This window comes from Cygnus atratus, chromosome Z (assembly GCF_013377495.2).
Source record: "Cygnus atratus isolate AKBS03 ecotype Queensland, Australia chromosome Z, CAtr_DNAZoo_HiC_assembly, whole genome shotgun sequence".
In the NCBI taxonomy this organism is placed as follows: domain Eukaryota; kingdom Metazoa; phylum Chordata; class Aves; order Anseriformes; family Anatidae; genus Cygnus; species Cygnus atratus.
The window spans coordinates 26,397,032-26,416,566 of record NC_066396.1 but is presented as its reverse complement, the minus strand read 5'-3'; the positions used below and the strand labels follow the sequence as shown (position 1 = coordinate 26,416,566).

The 19,535-nt window shown below is 37.0% G+C and overlaps 1 protein-coding gene across 5 annotated transcripts in view; it reads right to left on the bottom strand.

The window, feature by feature from the left end:
* Window positions 1-2,248: 2,248 nt before the first annotated feature.
* FAM169A (family with sequence similarity 169 member A) overlaps window positions 2,249-19,535 on the bottom strand; it is a 37,214-nt gene continuing 19,927 nt past the window's right edge. For 4 of the 5 annotated variants that reach the window (XM_035553656.2, XM_035553655.2, XM_035553654.2 and 1 more), the window contains 9 exons: window positions 18,299-18,470; window positions 15,855-16,034; window positions 14,534-14,662; window positions 14,213-14,322; window positions 10,688-10,742; window positions 10,205-10,343; window positions 8,421-8,586; window positions 7,367-7,573; window positions 2,249-6,535 (listed from right to left, as the gene is read on the bottom strand). In XM_035553656.2, coding sequence (XP_035409549.1) covers window positions 5,990-6,535; window positions 7,367-7,573; window positions 8,421-8,586; window positions 10,205-10,343; window positions 10,688-10,742; window positions 14,213-14,322; window positions 14,534-14,662; window positions 15,855-16,034; window positions 18,299-18,470 — 1,704 coding nt within the window. In that variant the 3' untranslated portion in view covers window positions 2,249-5,989. The remainder of the gene's footprint in view (window positions 6,536-7,366; window positions 7,574-8,420; window positions 8,587-10,204; window positions 10,344-10,687; window positions 10,743-14,212; window positions 14,323-14,533; window positions 14,663-15,854; window positions 16,035-18,298; window positions 18,471-19,535) is intronic. The other variant, XM_035553658.2, reaches the window with a different exon arrangement.

The following is a 19,535-nucleotide window of genomic DNA, read 5'->3' as shown; positions in this document are numbered from 1 at the left end:
CTGACATGGTGTGGATTTGAACTAAATCTTGTCAACTCTACAGTAGCAGTTGCCTGGCTTAGATAATATTCTATAAATTTTTAGCTCACATTCCTATCAATAGGAAATAAAGCCATTATCTCCCATGATGGCCTACTGTAAAGCTAAAGTTACAGAGGAGCATGCGGACTTGCGCTCAGCTTCTGGGAAAGTAGTAGTGGTGGAAGGATGCAGACTTACTGCAGACGGACATCAGAAATTGAGCACTCTAGTTTGGTACTTGCCCCTACAGAAGGATGGGGTCGGATCACATCTGCATTGTGGGGGTGTGGGAAGTTTACTAGAAGGGCAATGACTTTTTTCTTATTACCTCCATTATTTCTTCCCTTTGCATACCTGACTGTGTTTGTGGAAAGGATAATGACTGTAAAGCAGGCAGGCAAGAGATTAACAGTTTCATAAGGTAAAATTCAAGAAGTTGTAGGGTTTTCAAGATAATGTGATATTTGAGAACAGCGTGATAACACTGATATTGCAGCTCCTTGTAGCTATCATGGGTGATTTAAAGTCACAAGCATCAACTGATCAAGGTATATTTAGCTTCCATCCTCAAAATACAGGAAACAAGCTGCTTTTACACTGACTTCCTCTGATGCTGTCTACTGCATCAGCCATCTTCTAGTCAAGAGTCTGGTGGTAAATTAAGTACCATCTTTCACTACAGACACACAGCATTTTATAGTCCTACTCCTAAACAGTACTTCACTTCAAAGCAAAGGAGCTTTTAAACCCAAACACAAAGTCAAGTCCTTATAAACTTTTTTTCTGATTTATGAAGACCATCTTATTCCCCCAGCACTGTAAGAGGAAAACTTTCAAACAGAGCTCTTAAGATATTTCAGAAGCCCAAATGTGGATAGTTTGGGGTTTGTTTTTGAACACAGAGGGAAGTTTAAGACCAAAGGTGGCTGTCTGCACCTATCGTACATGCAACAGGCCACAGGGAAAGGGAGAATAGCAGAATGATAGAATGACTGAATAGCAGATGGTAGAATCACACAGTAGTTAAGGTTGGAAGGGACCTCTTGAGATTGCCTAGTCTAACTCCCCTGCTTAAAGCAGAGTCAACTACAGCAGGTGTCTGAGGACTGTGTCCAGTCAAGTTTTTACTGTCTCTAGGGATGGAGACTCAAGCTCTCTAGGCAGCTTGATCCAGTGTTTGACCACTCTTCCAGTTTAAGAAAAGTTTAAAGTTTAAATAGAATTTTCTGTATTCTAGTTTGTAGCCGCTGCTTCTCATCCTGGTACTGGACACACTAAGAATCTATTTCCCTCTTCTTTATGCCCTCCTGCCAGGTATTTGTACACAAGGGTAAGATGCCTGCTCCCTCCACCCCAAGCATTCTCTTCTCTAGGTTAAACAATTGCAGCTCTCTCAGCCTCATATATGAGGGATACTCCAATCCCATAATCATCTTCATGACCATAACACCATTTCCATCTGGAACTCAAGCCAGGAAGTCAAGTTTGATGTTTTTGTACTAGGTTTGGGATTTCTCTTACACCATCTAAGAGAAACAATACTTTAAGTACACCTTAGTTTTCTGGTCTTACAGGTTATTTTGTTAGCTTAACATATTGCTCTAGTCTGGGCTTAGTAACTTACTGTCATTTTCACTTGTGCAGTCAAGTGATTCAAAACTAAAAGAAGGTTACAAGCCAGGTAGTCATTTGCTTGGAGAGAGGACGTTGTCAAAATAGAAAAGCCTGCAGTTCTTGTTGCTTTACCCTTTACTGCATGTTAATAACATGGACACAATACTTTAATTTTCTATTGCATTGTACTGCTGCCCCCCTCTCCCTCCATATAAAGTACAGCTGCCTCGAGAACACTACTACATTTTGTGTTGTAAATACATGACTTGTTGGCTGAATAATACAATTGTTGCAATTCAAAATGCATTTTAATGTAACACTATACGGAGTTGATAACCTTACACCAAATATACAGTATGGTGCAAACTGCAGAATGCATATGGTAAACATACAGAACAGCCTATTCTACAGCTCTTTAAAAAGTCTGATGAATAAACTAATTATGTGCAGCTTTTTTTTTTAATATAAAGGTAAAGGATTTTTCAATTTATAATCTTTGAGCTTTTAAATAAGATTGTAAAATGAGGCTAAATATAATTACACAATTTTGTTCTAGTGAACTTTAAAAGATGCCTCTCATGTAGCAGAAATAAATCAAATACTAAAAAATAAAATAAATCACAAAATAAGTTTAATTACTACTTCAAAACATTTCAAAAGCAGTCAAGACAATACAAAAAAAAGGAAAACCTAAAACACACTGTAACTAGACTTAAGTACAGTACTCTAGAATAGCATTACATCTTTCATAGGATTTATAAACAGGTTATCATTAGTTTAAAAACATCTCACACCACATTTATGAAAATAAATTTAGAAGTGTATCCTCTTTGAAATAAACTTTTATAATGGTCACTCAAAGCACAGAAGATCAAACTTAGGGCTCTTTATTGCTATGTTCAACTTAGTGGTGTTTATAAGTTGTAGATGATCAATTTGATACGTCACATCTACAAATGCTAGATGGTTAAAAAAGAAAAGCTAGTGTCAGACATTTAAAACAAGTTAAAAGCACATTTGAATAATGAGACATTTTCATGTAAAGGGCTATGAAACATGAAAACAGCAAACAAGAATTGTCTGAAATGAAGAGACTGAAAGGAACTGTGGGATAAGCAAAGCAAATTCCACTAAAAATTAACAAGCAGGACAAGAGACATTTTAACAAATGTTGGATTCAAATACAAAACCATTTACTCTTTGAGTGTAAGGTTGAAGACACAAAAGGTTTTTTAAACTTTATTCCTAGACTAAGTAAAGCTCAAAAATACTGTTCGCTTTCACCATACACATGTAGTTCCACAGCATGTTGTAATAGTATTTGGTACAAATGTATAAAGTTGATGTTTTAATCATTGGTTGCTGGTGTGATCCTAAAAATTCTTTAACAGTTCAATGGTAATGAGCCAGACAGTTTACAGATCTAACAAATATTGTCTGAGCCTAAAAAACGCTGGTTTTCCCCAAGGTAAAACATTTCAGTCAATACAGTTTTCAGGTAAGTTAACCTAACAGTTACAGACTATTACGCTACTGTTCCCCTACTGGACAGTCAGGATAGCAAAAAAACTACTATTTAAAGTCAGTAGTTCAATTTAGCTACTCAATATTTACTGCGAGATGATTGATGCCAAAGAAGTTATTACAGAAGTAAACTGCCTTTTAGTTCAAAGTACTGCTGCAGTCACAGTTAAGAACTATGTCTAGTTTTCAAGACAGCTGTTACCAGAACTGTTTATGATACCAGACCTGCCCACATTAGGTAGGTAATAATCTGGACATTGGCTACTACCTCAGGTACCCCAGATATACAGAGGTAGCTACTCAAGAATACACTTAAAGATATGAGTTTAAGCTCAGTATTTAAGACTGACTCACTGAAATACGATCAGAAATCCGACTGTTCTCAGTAGAAACCAAGACCGACCTCATCTAATAATCTTGTTGTAGTATTTCTACATTTAGTATGCAAATGTCCTAGGAGTAAGATGCTAATTGAAATTAGTTCAAATTTGGCCACGAAAAGAAAGAGCCTGGTAAGTGAAATGACCTTCTCACAGTGTTTTCCAACCTTACAGGGAATACAAGTGATAACATATCCATTAAATCTACCTAAAAGTAACTGGGATTCGCTGTTCATGAGCAACAGAATACTTAACTTAAAGCAAACGTATTTGTATCAATTGAAGTATTTAACAGATTAATGTCTAGTAAAGTTTGGTCTAACAAACAGAACATGAGTGATGATATACTGTATACAACCAACCTTTAAGTTTCACAAATCCCATCCTTAGCAATGCAATAGATGCTTTTTCTAACTATTACTCACCTTTTTCTACAATAAATCTTAGCACTAAAGGAGAAACCATAGTATAGATAAGTTCTGTCTCAAGTGTTTCATAGAAAATGTTTAATTAGTTTCAGAAAAGCTTAAGGTTCACTTGAATATGTTTACAAAGTCATGTAAGATCTTGAATATTTATCAGTCACAGGGTTCATAAGGAGTAAATGTACATTGACAGGAAGTTACAACTGTGTTCAGCAGTTCAAGAAACCCAGATTTAACTCTGATCCCATGCACTCTGAATCTAAAGATTATGTAATACCTGTTTCTGGGGAAAAAAACAAAAACACCTCCCCCCCCAATAATCTTCGAACGGATAAAAAGCATTGCACTTCATCAGCTGAAATAAATAGTAAGCACATACCTTATACAGTTAAAATATTTTATAAATACAGTTAAACTGTATAAGTACAAAATGCGAAAAACAGATTCTTAAATTAGCTTCACAGAGGGACAAGAATTAAGACAGCATTGCAACTATTCAAGTGAACCTTAGAAGTCCTGAACAGCAATTTCCAGAAACCCTCTACTCTCAAGACACTGTGGGAGACTAGTTCACTAATCCTGGAAAAGGTATACAGCAGGGCAAATAGCTGTGTGATTTCCTGTTATCAGAACCACTGTTCTTTCTTACTCCTGAGTTTTTAACCCATTACAAGACGAGCTTCATTTATTGAAAGAAGCACATAGCAAATTACTTGACCTCTGAAGGGAAACATGCATGAATAGCCTGTTTACATTTCTGTTTGCATATAGCAAAGTTTAATTCCTGCTTTTAATAAAAGCTATAAACTGGGAAGATATTACCCCAGGAATTATACCCAAGTTACAAAAAGAAAGTGGGAATCATAAGTATTTTCAGCTATCCCCTCAAAACTCCTAAAGGCATAGTGTTTGGCAAAAAAAAAGTTAAAAAATTGCTGAAACATCCACTAATATTCACACTAATGAATGTCACAACCACCTGAAATGCCAGAGCTCACAGGAGTCACACACCTGGCAGAGACAACATTTCAACAGCTACTCCACAGCATCAGCTGAGTATTTGGAAAATACAACCATCACTTCCATTCAGACTGATACTAGATCAAAAGCTGTCATATCCTTGTCCTGTAATGTAACAAAGTAATCAAGTAGCCATTCAATACATGCAAGTAGGTAGAAAGGCTGTCAAACAATTCCATAAGTGTACTGGAGTCTACACTCCATACATTCTAGAGAAACTTACACTTAGCAAGACACTCACTTTGGAAGCTACAAATACAATTTACTGTATAGGCATCTCTAAATCTTCACATTAAAAACTTAGTTATCTTTGTGTGCTATGGTAGATGCTGTGTTGGTGGTGTTATGGGTGACTCAGCTGTCTCCAGTGATTAGCAAATAGTTGGGAATCAGAAGTAGAGCCATTCCCTCCTGTCTAACTCTAGTGAAAGACAGATGCTGCTCATGTTTTGATCTAATGACATGTACCTTCTAGTATACTGAGATCTAGAATTACAGAATCTTACATCCTTTTAATCTCATCTGAGAAAGCCTATGGGAAGGGAACAAGAAGAGAGTAAAGATGTTTCTTGTTCTGCTCTTCTCCACAGTAGAGAATGCAAGATTTAGGAAAAAAATGCTAGTGATGTCTGGCCTTGTGGAAGTTTATGGAAATTTTAGTGACCTTAACAGAGCCAGGATTTCACACTTTGTTTTTTCTTCCAAGACTGGCACCTAAAATACGCAAACTGTTCCTTTACTAGCACAACTGTATTTTTTCTGCATGTATCCTTTATAAAAGGAGGAGACTGGGTGTTTACTTTCATACTCTGATGAAGCTCAATGCCTACTGGTTAAAAATTCAAGAGAATTTGAGCAAAGGTGATGAATCCCCAAATGACATCCAACCCAGCATTTTAAACATGTGTGTCCTGTGTCCCAGATGGTTTAGTTACACCCTAGTGTTTTATGCAAAATAACAAACTTTCTTACAAATATATGAATTAACAACCAATACTTCATTTTTTAAGCTGGCTTTCCTTTTTTCTTGGGAGGACCTTTGTAACCTTTGGCCTTTCTTCGCAAATTTCTCCGATCCACAATGGGTACCTCAATTTCTGCTTCCTCAGAGCTACTGTCAGCAGCCCGCTCTGCTGCTGTCTGTGTGTACTGATCAGCAGACTCTTCCAAGTGCTCTTCCAACTGGTTCTTCTGTCCTTCTTGTCCAGAAGGCTGCTGAAAAGAAACACCCTCCAGTTCCACCACTATCAAAGAGCTCTGACCCAAGGCATCAGGGGCCTCCTGTGAGTTGTGCCCTGCTTCCTCATTTTGATCTTCCACTGAGGAAGCTGTTTTGGGTGACACATTTTCAGAAACAGATTCTTCTGCTGCTTCAGTTATCACATTGTTTGGTAGGCCATTGTCTGAGGGTTCTTCCTTTGGTGCTGAAGCAACTGCATTTTCAGTGGATGATTTTTTCTTTTCAGATTCTTGTTGGTCTTCCTCTGAACCCTTCTTCTCTACTGATGTACTTTCTTCAGTTAGTGCTTCTGAATCATTTGCATTTACAGCCTGAGGGGTGGGAGGGCAGCAAAACAGAGGGACAATTAACTAAAGATACAAGCAGCTGAATGACTACCACCCCTAGCTAACATCTACATAGGATATTTTAGTGTTAAGCAGTTCCTGGTACTGCACACATAGTCAAACCAATACTCTGCTCCTCGCTGCAAAAAGCTATTTCGTGAACCGCATTTGATATTAAGAGTCCCCCTTTTATTTTCATACTCAAATTATTCAAAGAATTGTTCAGTAAACGTGTTTTGAAATTAATCTCAGGGAAAAAAAGGGAAGCGTTTTATTTTAGACAGACATTTATTTCACTAGCATAACAATCCACTTTTGTACTATAAATAACAACAAAAAGTTACATCTGTGTTCTAGAAGGGTATTTTATTAGAAATTAATTGCTTGTATACTTCATCAGGGCAGACTTACTAGATAATATACAGATGTGGCTTTCAACTATATCCACGTAAAATTTTAGTGAGAAATAGCTGTTTCATTACTGCCATGGCAAACTGGAGCAAAGGAGCTTTCTTTTTGGTATCACATAAATATACTACTCATATAATACTAAATTACATCACTAAATATACTACACTAAATATATATACTATACAATCACTAAATATACTACACAAATATACTACTTATGCATATTATAACAGAAATGTTAGTATATTCTGTTAATGGATTTACAACATCTTGCCTAAGAATTGCTACTCCCAAAAATTTCATATGATGAGGGGGGCCACCTTCTATCTTTTATGTAAAAAAAGAAAAAAAGCAGAAGACATGTACATCCTGCAGGAAAAAAACATTTTGTTTCCATGCCCTTACCTTATCTGATACAGTATCTTCTGCAGGTTTTGCTGGAGATTCAAGGATTAATGGAACAAGCAGTGTTACAGGCTCTTCTCCTTGACTCTCAGACTGCAATTTCGATTCGCCGCCTAGAGCTTCATTTGCTGTTTCCTCTTCAGCCGTAAGTGAGGTCTTCCCAGTTTCTTCTGCTACCTCACCATTAAGAGATTCAGATGGAGCTTCCTAAAATACACATTTCTAAGTCAAGATTATGCCCAGCCCTTGTTCCCACACACTAGTTGGTATATCTGTGATCTAAATTTTTATTTTAGATATGAAAAGCAGCTAACTTGGGTACCTGGAAATGTGCATCAAGAAGACAGAACTCAGCATAGAGTAGCTATCCAATTACCTAACCAGCATATTAGCTTGGTGCTGTTACCTGCACTGAGTATCTGACCATGGCTTATATGGTAAACAGCCAAGCCAAGCAGCATACATACTAGAGTCATTCCTTGAAATACAGGTTGGTGAACCCAACATAGTTTATGGTCCACTTTCTCACAAATCAGTAAGAACTGAAAATCCTGGATGTATTGCTAGGCACAGAGGCCACTCCCAGATCTAAAAATCAACCAACAAGTCTTTGTAGATCAAAGTTGGATTTGAACAAAGTCAGACAAGCTGTACAGGGAGAAGAAAAAATTGACAGTAGTCACTGAAGCCTATCAGCTATTAACTTCTTCACTGAAACTTTTTCGCCCCCTCTTACTGGAAATACGGGATCAAGTCTTGACCCTACACCACTTCTCCCCAATTTTTAAATAGAACAAATCAATTAAGAAAGCCAGGTTGATAGACAAGCTATTCACCTTTCTGAAGATCCTATGAACTCTATTGTTGCAAGGAATTTTCCCTTGGCACTAATTCTATACTAGCTCTAGGTTCTCAGATATACTACTCAAAGCATTGGTACAGAAATTGAAGAGTCAATAACCACATTCATCAAGGCAGCAAGGACCATATTTAACAGAAACTGTAGTTATGTTCCAAACTTCCCATCCTCTATGGCGGTTAACACCCAGCTCACCTCCTTCTCACTCACTTTCTCAGATGGCGATATATGTAACTCAGTTTCTGATACAGACTGGTCCTCATTTTCAGTGATCATTTCCTCATCGCTTTCGTCAGCATTCTCTTCAGGTTCTTCTACAAGGACTTCAAAGCGTTCAAATAGGTTGGCACGAACTTCTAGCCTGCAGCAGGTATTAATACACAGCCCTTAAGTCTTCTAGATTAATGCATAATAATTTTAGATAAATACATAATTTAGATTAATACATAAATCAGCAGGGAAAGTCTTTCACTACTGATTTTGAACTTCTATATCACATACTTGCCATAGGAAGTATGAATCCAGAAAACTAAACAGATCTAAAAATGACAAATTCCTAATTAGGAGAAATATCTCAACTAGGCAAAGTTGCTATAGCAGTTATAGAATGAAGTCATCTCTTTTCCATTTTATTTGAAAAGTCAGAAATATGTTATTTTAAACAAAGTTTGTTACTTTAAATCTAGAAAGCAATAATGCATTACACATTTGAAAGCTATAAAGGGATGAAAAAGAAAGCAATTTCACACAGCCTCACTACAGAAACAGTTTAAAGTTATGGAGCTATGTAAGCAAGTATGTTTGTATAATTACTGAATATACATTTTCTACAAAGACCACAAATGGGAAAGAATTTCAGGTGACAAACGTGGCTGAAGAAGATTCAAATGAACTAGATATTAAATTAGCCAAAAGCTAAAGTTGAAACTCTAATGCACCTGCAAGGCAGTAACACCATCCCAAGTATTCAGTTCTTTTTTCTGATATGCTGAAACTTAGACATACTGAAAATATTATATACAACCATACATGCAATATACACAGGTACATGTAATAGATTTGCAGGAGGCTGCTTCTCAATCTCACAGTGAAAAAATCTTCAGTTGCTCAAAAGGTGTTTTTTTTGTTGTTGTTTGTTTTGATTTGGTGGAGGGAGGGGAAGAGGAGGGAGGAAGAGAGAGAAAAGCTGTGTATAACTATGAATATATATATACACACACATAAAGGGGGATGATGGAGTGTTTTTGGTTTTGTTTTTAAATAATAGCCAAATCTCTGCTTTCTTGATAGAAATCACTGCAATTTAGAACTTCAGGCCCTGTCTAACACAAACTGTTATAGTACCCGAATGGTACTTATTTACATCTTGTGCACATTTTCACAGTTACTACACAGGAGAATGTTCTTTAAGCTGGAGATGACCTTCTTCTTTTATGAGGGTTTTAAATCAGGATTTGTCTGAACAAGAGCTTTACTTTGAATAGGGGTGGCTCCCTCTAACTCTTCTGTTAAATGACAAGTAGTAACCAGCTCCCAAACCAGTCAGACTATTTCACAGCAATATGTCACCATAATAAGGTCAGAAAGGGAACTCTTATCGGGACTGCACATAGTGTTGCGAATATTTGTCCAGCTACATTATTGCAAGAAACTATGCTGTGTGAGTAGAGATGTTTTTACCCTTATGAAGGCTAAGCTATAATAGAACTTGTAAATACACCCCCATTCCTTGCTATTTTCCTACTGCCATTTCCCATGTCCTTTGAGATTTCAGTGAAGCAGATGCAATCACTCTTCATGAGAGGTCTCAATTTCCTTTTTCACACCGTGCTTTATTTTCAATAATTTTAAAAATCAAGTAAGCAAGCAGAAGTAGAAATAAAGGAGAAGAAACATCAAATATCACACTGGGAGAGACTGCTATAGTGTGTGACTACCCAAGCAACAGAACAAAAAAAATAAAATATGGGCTCCCTTACCTGCGGTCTGGCACATGATGAACATTTTCCTCATCTCCTTGGGAAGTTTCAGGTCCAGAATCCTGGCTATTTTTTCCTATCCTGGGACGTTTTAAATGACTGCTTCGTGTCCGAATAGAAATGAGTGCAACATCAGGGTCTTAAGAAAAAAGAAATAAGTAAAAAAAAAAAAAACAAAAACAAATGCAGTCTAAGATCTGCAAATAATTTTTCCCTAATATTTCATTAAAACAACTGAGTGCAAGTAAACCAATATTTCACTCTGACACTTACTCTCTGAATATACATGCATAGATTTGTTATTAATACTCATAATAATTTTCTCCAAAGACTTCCAAATGTTTGAGTTGAGCAATAACACCTTAGAGGAAGGCATGTTTCCATACACTTTGCAGATGAGCACACTAAGCAAAAAAGCAGTAGAAGAGCCTGCTAACCTACTAATCCATAATAATCACAACACTGATAATCAGTTATTCTTACCTTCAGATGTGCTTGCAAGGACATCTAATGATTCTCTGCCTTTTTGAGAGTCAATCTAAAATAAAAGCAATACCAATGTTACTCTACAAACTTAAGAACAGACCAAAATACCTTCACCTCCCCAGCTGTGCTTGCATGTTTCTAAACTACAATTTTATGGTAGTGATCCTATGGAAGAGTGGTTACAACCATCCTTAATTTAAAATATATCTAACATATCATCTACATATTTACAGTGCTAAAAGCATCTCCTTTAAAGGTACCCAAACCTTTTGCAGCACAAAGGATACACCTTAAAGTATATTCAAGACAAACCTGCAAGCAATTTACATTGCTGTAGCAAACATGTTTTAATCAGAGAAGTGGACTGCAGCTAACAAGAATTTTTGAATGTGAACGTTTACTTTCTTGTCCTAATAAAGTGTGAGAGCTTTCCACATTAAGGTACGGTCTGAATTGCAGATAAATTACCACCCCTGTTAGGACATACTGCTAAAAAAGATTCAAAAGACAAAAAATTAATTGAACAAGGCATACATACTAGTTATAGTAATTGTTTTACTTCTTGAAGGCCAAAATGGTTTTAATGCAACAGGGAAGTTTTTTTTTTTTTTAAATATATCTATATATAATCACTGTTAATCCAAGTCTAAATTGGATTGGCAAAAACAGACAGCAGGCAAAATATTCTCAGATGCAAATACTGCCCTAAAAAAAAAAGACTTTTCAAACACATCAATTTTCTATTCTAAATACCAATTTTGACTAGGAAGAAATTTGATATATCACTTGCGTATGGTACAAAATGCAGGTATGTTCAGATAATGGCACTGGCCTCTTTCAGAGGCCCCCTATGCCTCGTGTCTATCCTTAGGTGTATTAACTATAATTCCCTTGTCTCTGCCACATGGAAATGGGAATAACAGGTGTCTGCGTATGTCAGGACTAAGACAGATGGAACGGGTTAGGGAGAGGCTGAGAAAGCAACAGTCATATGCAAAGGCAGCTTTGAAGGCCTTCCCATTTGGTAAGGTAATTGTGCAGCAGGACAGTGGAAGCAAGTGTACAGTGAGACCAGCAGTGAGTGTGAAGAGGACCTGGCAGAGCCTGAGGGTATAAGCTGGATGACCAAGCAAAGGCAGGTCATCTGTCATGGAAGGCATACAGAAGTGCTTCACCACTGAAATAGCACACTTCAGAACACACTGATGGAGGAAGGGTCAAGTATACTACATGGCTTAATGAGAAACCTGCCAAAGCACAGTGGCAGACTGCATTCTAACAGGCAGGCAGTGAGGAGTCCATGAAGAGGGATTTCAATCAAGAATAGGAAGTCATTTCTCAAACAACTGGCCAAAAACTGTAATGGATCTGACTGGGATGGAGTTAAACAGTTTCTTCTTAAGTAGTTTATGGGTATATCTTCACAGATTTTTTTTTTTTTAAATCATCTTTACTACAAGCATGATTTTTTTCCTGCATTTTACTTCTGGCCCCAAGATTGAAAATAATTTGACATTATAATTAACATTACCAAGTTTTTCCTAACCATTAAGTTCATAAAAGGTGTCCACTGTATGCTAGGAGTCTTTTGCTTCTTTTCTCTATGAACAGAAAGGTCTACACTAGAATAGTTGATAAAATGTAACAGGACACTTATCTTTATACTTGTATTGAGTTTTGTAGTCTAATTTTTATCATGCCATACAATAAAATATGGCGACCCATAAGTTATCATTAAAAAGAGATCAGACAAGGAAAAACAGAGCATAGTGATGCAGCAGTGATGCCGGTTACAAGTGCATCAGCACAAGATGCTGCTTACATCAGAGCTCTCTCTTTAGAGCTCTTTTGCCTCACTCCGCCCCCATATTTCCATTATTTTCTGAAAGTCAGAAGACAATTCAGTGGTGAAGCACTTGACAACCAAAGTGGATCCAAGCTATACATATTGAAAGAGAGCAATATATATACTTCTGTTAGCTGCTGCAAGTAATCTAGGACTCGCAATAAGCTGCATCCAGGTTTTCTGCTGCCTTTTCAGCCTCACTTTAAGTACTACCCAAGGAAGCTAGCAACAAGTGGCTACGTCCAGATTCTGCTCCTTGAAATAGTTTCAAGTAAGCTTTAAATACATAAGAATTTATAGACTAATGATAAATTATTATAACATTAAAACACACAAAACAGGATGTGAAATGTGGAAGTGTGTATTTGGAAAACGTTTTTCTTCGTGTTTGGGGGAAGGTGGGCTTTTTATTTTTGTTTTGTTTAGTGATCCAACAGCTTTCAAAGCATTGCAGAGCTCCCTACTGACAGCACAGGTGCCAAGGAGAGGAATGCCAGTGATTCTACCAAGCTGGAAGGAGCTGGAACACTTTGGAATCTACTATTTTACTCTTCTTGAAGAAAAGAAGAGACAGGGCTTGAATTCTTAATTCACAGCCACGAAAGTCTTAAGAACTAATATCCCTTTGCTATTTTCTCCAAGTATATAAATATAGCTCTACAACTAAAATATGCAATCAAGATCTTTTTGCTGATATGACCATTACTGGAATCTGAATCTTAAACTCAGTTCTAGATTTATGGTCAAGACTGTTATAATTTAAAGAAGTGTACATAACAAAGAGACAACTAAGCATTACTGCTTTTGGTCAGTTAGAGACTGAAAATAAGACTACTTTGCTGCAGAAAGCTGCAGTCTCCCTATATAGGTGGTGCATAACCTAGAATGCCAACACTCTCCATTGTATTAAACTGTGATGTGAACGTGTACTTCCATAAGCACTTTTCCTCATTCCCTCCACTCCTGCAATGACTCTACTGTTCAACAGCCTTTCTAGACAGTTCAATCTCAGAGCCAATTGAGCCACTTTCCTCCTCTATGCCGCTGGCAAACAAATTATTAAACGCTAACAGTGGTGACACAGACCTTCTGCACACAGGGGAAAAAGGTAGAGACCTCTCCCCCTATCTCTCCATGAAAAGGTGTATTTTTAATCCCAGGTTAGTCTGTCACTTCAGTGGGAAACTTTACATCCACCCAAAAAGTAACAGGAGCACTTGTCTTTCATAATGGAGACTTGAGCTGATTCAATTCTGACACAGACAAAAATAATTTCTTATACTTTATTTTTATGCTTTACTTAGTAAAAAAACAATCAAAAAGAGGAGCATCGCTTTCTGGTAAATGTCATAGGTTGTGTCAGATGGGTTGCCACAGACATAGTGGTGAGACATGGAAGTACAAGTTCTCTACATAATCAAGGACTGTTCAAGAATTTGAAAGAGAAATATACAGTGTACATAAAATACACCGGGATCAAATACACTAATCTGCTACAATCCTTCATTTGTTAAGTTCAGAAATTTGTTCTTTTGTAGAATTTAAAAGTATTTACTGAACATAGAGAACTGGTAATTACAGTCAGAAAAATAGGACAAGATACATTATATGATTATAGAAGACTTAAAAGCTCTCAAGCTTTTTTTTAATATACGGAAAACAGTCTGTGTACCTACAGTTAGCTGTGGTTCTAGCTCAGTCTTCTGTTCACTTGCTTCAGATTCTGCTGCAGATTGCCAAAAATGATCCTCTGTCTGGAAACTCATTTTTTCTTTCTCAGAGGCTTCTGTTGTTAAGAACATTTAAAAGAGGCAACAGGAAAAAAATGTAGTATCTTTAAATAACAATTAACTGTTCCTAATATGATCTCACAGACCTCAGAACAAAGATTTTTCTACTAGTCTCCATGGACAAAGTTCATAGAAGTCACTGTCAAACAAATGCCCTACAATACAACTTTTACAGACTGTAAGAACATCAAAACAAAACATCCATACCTTCAATTTTGAGCTCTTCCCTTTGCAATACAGTGGCAATGGACGTTCTCTGGAACCAAAATCCAACTCCTTCTGCTTCACACAACAGGTCATGATCCCCAGGGTACTTTTCAAAATACTGCTTACAAGCTGAGCAAACATAAGAAAAAACATCCTATTATGCATACTATATTCTCAAATGTACCTCTTTTTTTCCTGGAATAAGTTATTTTGCAATCTTCCATCATACACAAACCACCAGAGAAAGAACTGTTCATCAGATCAGTCCAGTCTAAATAAACATAATACTGCTTTACTTTCCATTACCTTCTTAAACTGCAAATAAAAATTAGAAAGGATTTTTCTTCTCTACAAACCCACTTTGGAGTTTTAAAACTTCAACCTTTTATTTCTCACCTGATTCCTTACTAACGGATAGTCCCAGTGGACAAAATCCCTGCCTCACATAATAACAGTATCATAGAATGGCTTGGGTTGGAAGGGACCTTAAACACCATCTGGTTCCAACCCCCCTGCCATGGGCAGGGACAACTCCCTCTAGATCAGGTTGCCCAAAGCCCCATCCAGCCTGGCCTTGAACACTTCCAGGGATGGGGCATCTACAGCTTCTCTGGGCAACCTGTGCCAGTGCTTCCTCACTCCCATAGACAAGAATTTCTTCCGTATATATAACCTCAATATCTTCTTCCAGTTTAAAGCCATTACCCCTTGTTCTACCATTACATGTCCTTGTAAGAAGTCCCTCTCCAGCGTGCTTTCTTTCAGCTGGAGAAAGAAAATCCTTCTCTCCTGCACAACCCAAAGCAACATCGTTTCCACAATGTTTGTCTTTGCTAGATGACCATAACACTCTTGGGTTGTTAATGAAAGAGCCAGAAGTGGTTTCTTTGTGTATTAAGATTTTTCCTTCTTAAACTTAAGTTATATACAGCCTCGTATGCTGACCTGACCAGAAAATCTGAGAAAGCCTGAATTAAACGACTTTGTGAGACTTAGCAGTGAGCAAGGAAAAGGTGCTAAATACGTAGGAAGGTCACACACGGGAACAACTCAGTCCAGTGTGGAAGGAATGAATCTAAACTGCCCAGATGTAGCAGAAAACCAGCAAAGATCTAAGAATTTAATCTCACACAGAGGATTGGTCTAATCAGGAAATACTTCACCATCTTAAACAAATCAAGACTTTCAACCTTCACTGAAGAGCAGAACTTCAAACACAAACTGAGGATGAAGCCACAAATATGTAGCTTCAATGATAGTAATAATTTGGATGCATAAAGAAAACATAAAGAAGACCAGACAAATAAATCAAAGAGCTTGCCTATGCACATGAAGGTTGACAGCGGGTACCGTAGGCCAAGAGTGTCTTCAGTAAAGGAATCCACAAAGTCTTCCAACATCATTAGTCCTAAGTCCTTCCCACGATGCTTCTTTCTTACAAACATTGTGTCTAGCACTGGAAGCTGGTAACACTTACTAATATAAGAGCTACAAACACTTCCTGAAATAATAGAAGGGAAAAAAATACCCATCATTACATCAACACTGACATGCTACAGCACAGACTTCAGCTTATTCAAATAAAGATTTAATAATTATGTAATTTGACATTTTTAAAAGTCACATATACAATATTAAAATAAAAATAATTTATAACATTTATTAACAATACGCAATTGTTATCAGCCATTTATTAGCTCTTTAGGCAAGCTCCACAATGTTGCTAAGATATCTCATAGATAAATATGTTAGGAAAAGTCTGCTAAGGCAGTCTGGTTGTACCAAAAGAGAATAAATGGGGGAGAACATGAGGGTGGAGAGAAGGAACTGGAAGGCTCACTTTGAAATCTCACTATACAATTCCAGTAGGAAACCAGACTGAAAATGAAGATGAAAAAGAGAAGAGAGAAGGAGAAAAGAAAATTAACAAACTACAATTTTATGCAGAATACCTAACTCCTCAGGACAAATATATGGATGACAATTCATCTCGTTTAAGATTTGAAACAATATTTCAAAATTTAAGTGAAATCACAAAAATCCTAGGACACTTTACACTGAAGTTCCCCCCTTAATAACACATTATCCATACTTGAGGTGAAACAGACTATCATAACCCGTAAGTGCTTCAGTATCAGAGGATTCAAAGGGCATCTGTGAACTCAGTGGTGACAAAGCGATGTCATATAATCTCATTAGGACAGCACTACAACTATCCAATCCATTTTCAGGCCCTCATTTTGCCGGTTAGCGTGAACCATTTAGAAAAAAACAACCCTTTCCTCTAACAAGGAGAGAGAAGCATATTAGTTGCCTATATAATATACTTTCTTTTGAGACTAATGAACACACCTCATTTTTAAAGTGAAGAAAATGAAGGCAGCGTTACATTACTTGGATACCCTTTGGCATACTAGTCAAGCTCCAACACTTTCCTGACCATCTGTATCCGGAGTCTTTCTTCACATGAGCTACTCTTTTGGAGAGTACAATGCACAACCAAACACAGTTGAAATACTGATAACACCTAGAAAGATTAGCCCTCAGTATCTGCTAACTTAGGACAAATAAGTGGCATAGGATCACGAAAGATATAATAAATGTGTACAAGTATATTAAAACTTCAGTGTCACAAACAACTGCCCCTATTATAGACTAAAAATACATCCACTAATCTCATTTCCACCTTTATAAGGCCACAATAAAAAGCATTGCAATGCAAATACTTCTTTGTAACTACCACGTTACAAAAGACACATATACAAATTATGCAATGCTTCAATTCTTTAATAAAATAGTAAGAAAAATCACAAGAAGGTAACAGACAATCAGAACAAGTTAGCTGGCTGCTTTCCTATCTTTAAGGTCAGACTAGAAAGGTCAGTGACCCAGGCAGATTATTATTGTATTTTTAACAGTTTGCAAAGGCACGCATGTATGTCAGAGATGGGGAAACTAGCCTCCAGAACTGCTGATTAATCCAGAATCCATTCACTCCCTTTTAGAGATAAAACAAAAATGCCTGACTGTTCCTTTTTGATCAAAAAAAATGATATTCTAATATCAACATGCTGAAGTCTCTTCTATTACCAAGTGTCATTCAGCAAAAATTGAAAAACACAATAAAACCCAAAACAACCAAAATGAAATTCTAATGTTTTCAAAAAACAGGAAAAAAACAGTATTGAAATCTGTAACAAAGGGCATAAACCTACTAGCTAAATAGTATTCTCTGAGGAAATACATGGGTAGAATGAAAGGGAATCTCTTTTTTAAAATCACCAAGTGTAGATGAACCTTGTGCCTGTGAGCAAGGTTTCTATGCTGTAATGCTATAAAATGTCTACGTGAAAGTAACATATTCCACAATCATTTCAGATAAACAGGATTTCTGTGTGTTTTTTTTTTGACCTAGCTCCAGAATTCAAATAAATAAAAGGAAAAAAAACTACATACATTCCAATCCAACAGGAAGTGATGTTCTACAAAGAAAATAAAGCTCTCAGGCATATCTCATTTCTGTGGCTTTGAATATATTTTGTACAGTATGATGAAAGCTAAGAACTACTGCTTTAAATTATTAAGTCACATAAGCTTTTACGTGAGAAATTTTAACTGCAATTTGCCCTTTCATGAATTCAGGAAACCATCAACTCACTAGGCCTGCAAGGCTCGTAAGATCTACTAAATGCATTATTTTTCAAGGAAGCTCCCTATCCCCAGCCTTCATCTTCCCCCAAATCCCATTATATTTAAGTGTTTTACCTTTAGGTTTAACAGAATAGAACCCAATAGCTTCTCCTTTTCTCCACAGGATCTTAGCATAGTCATTGCTGCTGTGACAAAGAAATGGGACCTCATTTCTCTCTATTTCTTTCTTGCGATAGATAATTCGATTAAGAACATACAGAACCACTCTCTCCCCCACAGATTTCACCTAAGGAAACAGAGAAGAACATTTTAGAAGGGTGGTCAGTTTAGGTGATCCTCACACCGCAGAGATCTCAATTTTCAAAGTTACATGCTAACACAACTACAGACTGAGTCAAGAGAAGCAATAAGTATAAAGCAGGATAAAGCCCTGAGGCTTCAGGCCAAGGAGATGCTCTGAAGCCACAGTAGTTGGTTACGTACAAGGCATTACCAGACAGATGATCTTTCATATTTTCAATGATAGTTCCAATCCAATGGATAAAATCTGATAGAAGTGGTAGGTGTGGTGGTGGAAATGTTTTGATTTTAACTGGAAGCTTTTTTTTTTTGATACTAAAACAGTATGCCAGCCTCAGAGCTTCCAGCCTAGCAGGATAAATCTCACTGTGCAGTAGTATTTAGCACGCTCAATCACTGCTCACAGAATAGCAGATAATGGGATGCAATGCAGTGGAGGAATCAGTTACAACAATTTGTGGCATGAAACAAGGAATTCAATATCCTTTTCTGTCCTGCAGGGCTCCTTTCACAAATGAAAGTTAAGTTCACCACTATCCTAACCACTGTAAAGGTAGGAATGGAGGAACCATTCTCCCTTACCAAGGGAAAAGTCTCAACTACCCTATTTGTAGAAGACTGAGCTTTTCTGAGTACTTACCATCCTATCATTATGGAGCACACAGAAAACAATGCAACATGACAAATTATCTAGAGTAAATCTAATTCAAGAATCAAAGAAGAGTGCCCAGACTCCATGAGCAGATGTGAATGATGTTCCTGGAAAAATACAAGTTTCCAGTTTTGGAAAAAACAAAACTCCATACTACACAGGTATCAGTAATCAGTAACAAAGCTCAATGATGAACAAAAAGGCAGATTCTAGACAATTATTTTTCCCCAAACCCCACATATTGCCTCCTGCAGGGCACCAACTCCAGCTCGCCTCTATCTAACAGGTTCCTTTCAGTATTTTTAGTTTACCAGTCTCCTGGTAAGAATGATACGTATTCCTGTTAAAAAATCCACCACTCTACTGAGATGTTTCAGTATAACTAGACTTACTGTATTC